Source organism: Echinops telfairi, unplaced genomic scaffold (assembly GCF_000313985.2).
Source record: "Echinops telfairi isolate 266 unplaced genomic scaffold, ASM31398v2 ScPeMD7_7405;HRSCAF=8443, whole genome shotgun sequence".
Lineage (NCBI taxonomy): Eukaryota > Metazoa > Chordata > Mammalia > Afrosoricida > Tenrecidae > Echinops > Echinops telfairi.
In genome coordinates this window covers 1,485,304-1,487,669 of record NW_022111305.1, presented here as the reverse complement: position 1 = coordinate 1,487,669, position 2,366 = coordinate 1,485,304, and the positions used below count along the sequence as shown (strand labels likewise).

General features: G+C 42.3%; 1 protein-coding gene across 1 annotated transcript in view; it reads right to left on the bottom strand.

The window, feature by feature from the left end:
- Window positions 1–1,056: 1,056 nt before the first annotated feature.
- The window catches only part of DCT (dopachrome tautomerase), a 51,400-nt gene continuing 50,090 nt past the window's right edge, over window positions 1,057–2,366 (bottom strand). The window contains exon 8 of the mRNA XM_004709779.4: window positions 1,057–1,583. Within this exon, the coding sequence (XP_004709836.1) occupies window positions 1,402–1,583 (182 nt within the window). The 3' untranslated portion in view covers window positions 1,057–1,401. The remainder of the gene's footprint in view (window positions 1,584–2,366) is intronic.

Here is a 2,366-nt window from a genome sequence, read left to right as displayed (position 1 = left end):
GAGTCTACCCTGTCAATCAGGAAATAACCAATGAGACCTCTGTGTGGGTATGGCTTTCTCCTGAGGATTCTGGGAACTCCTGCCAGAGCTGAAATTTTACAGTGTCACTGGATCCACAAGACTTCCCACCCACTGGCCTGTGATCGTCCTGCATTTGGCGTCATTGCATGTGTTTCATGAGTCTGAAGAGGAATTTATGGGTTGGTATCGGACATATGGGCTAATATCGGACTTAGGGACTTGGTCTGAACTGGGCTGGGATGTTTTCTCAATATTCAATTGCTCTTATATATAAAGCTCTTTCCTACACACATATGAGTGTCTATGAATTTGTTTCCTAGTCTACCCAGACTAACACAAAGGTGATATAGTCGAAGAATTGGTCCAGAATTGCCTAATGGGAATCTAATCAACTTGGCTCGTACTCTAAGTGAGAGCCTCAACCACCCGCCAGTCAGTCAGTCTTGGAAAGAATGACTCCAATAGGTCTCTGGGTGTTGCAAGCGGTTGGTTCTCAACTACTAACCTGAAGGTTGGTGGTTGAACCCACCCAAGGGAGTGGGTTCCATCTGTTTCCATAAAGCTAAGTCAAAAATACATGGAGCAATGTTGGGGAACACAGTTATGGAACACTGTGCACCACCATGAGTCAGAATCAACTGGATACAACAGGATTGATTTCTTTTTAAATATATACTTGGCAATAGGTTCAAAATCATTTATTAATTAACTAGAGATTATAATTTCATCTCGTGGCCGATTTATTATTGTAGGAACAAGTTTTCTCTAGCTGTTGAACCTTGTGATGGAACTTCTATTAAAAACTACAGACCTTCAACAAATTCTGTAAAGTCTAAGTGACACAAGAAAGTAGAATTGCGCATTCATTCATTGCTTCATTCCATCCCAACCATCTTACCATAAGTCTTTTAATTCACTGAGGCCATTTTAAAACCAGAGAGAAAAAGAAAACTTTACAAAAAGAAGCCCCAGACAGATGCACAGGGAGGGCACCTAATTACATGTTTATCACTGAAAAGAATCTTTGAGCTAGTGTCTGCCACCCCCTTTCCTAATGAGACATTTGGCCTAAGAGAGATCGAACCGCAATCTTACTGAGCTCTTAGAATACACCGAACTGCAAATGTAAATGAATTTAGTGTCTGGTATTCTCAAAACACAGAGGCTTAACCCAATGAGGAAGTATTATCATATATCACACATTATCATCTTCTATTTTTATTTCATGCTAGAAATAGCCTCATACACTCTAGCTAGAGCTTCCTAACAAACCAACCAGAAATGATCACTCAGATGCTTGTCATTGAAATCACCATAATTGAAGGAGCCAACCCAGCCAACGCAAGGAAGGAAGAATCCTGAGATGTGGTTTGCTCAAAGCTATGCAAAACCAGGCGCCCCGCGGCTTCTTCCAGGCGTCTCCAGCAGGGGTGCATATCCTGCTCCAAGTCTTCGGCGCTGCAGAGTAAACAGCAGCGCAAAGACCCCAGCCAGCGCGGCCAGCACGCCTAGAACCAGCAAGAAGACGGTGGCCGAACCTGCGGTTTCTTCCGTTCCTTTAACTGCAATTAAAGCCGAAGACAAGGGTCTCAGGTCAGAATTTTCATCAGCTGAAGGCTCTCAGGAGAGGAGAGACTAGCCCAATTTGCTTTTCAGGCGCATTTTTGTCAATAAAGCATAACTACTCTTGCTAGAGTGAAATTTATCTTCCCCTTCCTTGCCACCTATTTATCATACCTATAATTGTTTTTCTTGAGGAGGATGAAACTGGCAGTCCCTTATTTAAATACAGCTTATTGCATTATTTTTTTTCTTACAATACTTAATCCAGAATAAACCCTCTACCGACTTTTGTGAGTTAAAAATGCATTTGTGAAAGTGCCTGCTCAAAGGTATCTGGAGGAACTGCAAATTATACAGCCCCGGGATGAAGACATTCTGTTATGAGCCCTATTTCTGTTCCAGGTGATGCGTGTGTGAGGGGGAGGAGATCGGCTGTCATGACAGAAGGTCCCCATAGCAGGGGCAGGTGGCATTTCTTCTCATTTAAATGGTGGTGAATTAAATCCTACTCTTCCACCTGTAAATATAACCCCCCAGGATCTTTTAAAACACTCTTTGGCAAAATTAATAGATTTCCTTTGTATTATATTAATGCCCTTTTATCATGTCTTAACATTTTCTTTTCTTAAGTGAGACTGTTAAAAATCCCATGTGCTGAACTACTGCAAGTTTGGTATCGGCATTCATCGAGGTGTGGACCCTCCTTCTAATCCTTGGCTTCCCCTCCCACAAAGGGTCTCGCCATCCAGAGGGGCGTCTACCAAAAGGATTTTAACTTGTTC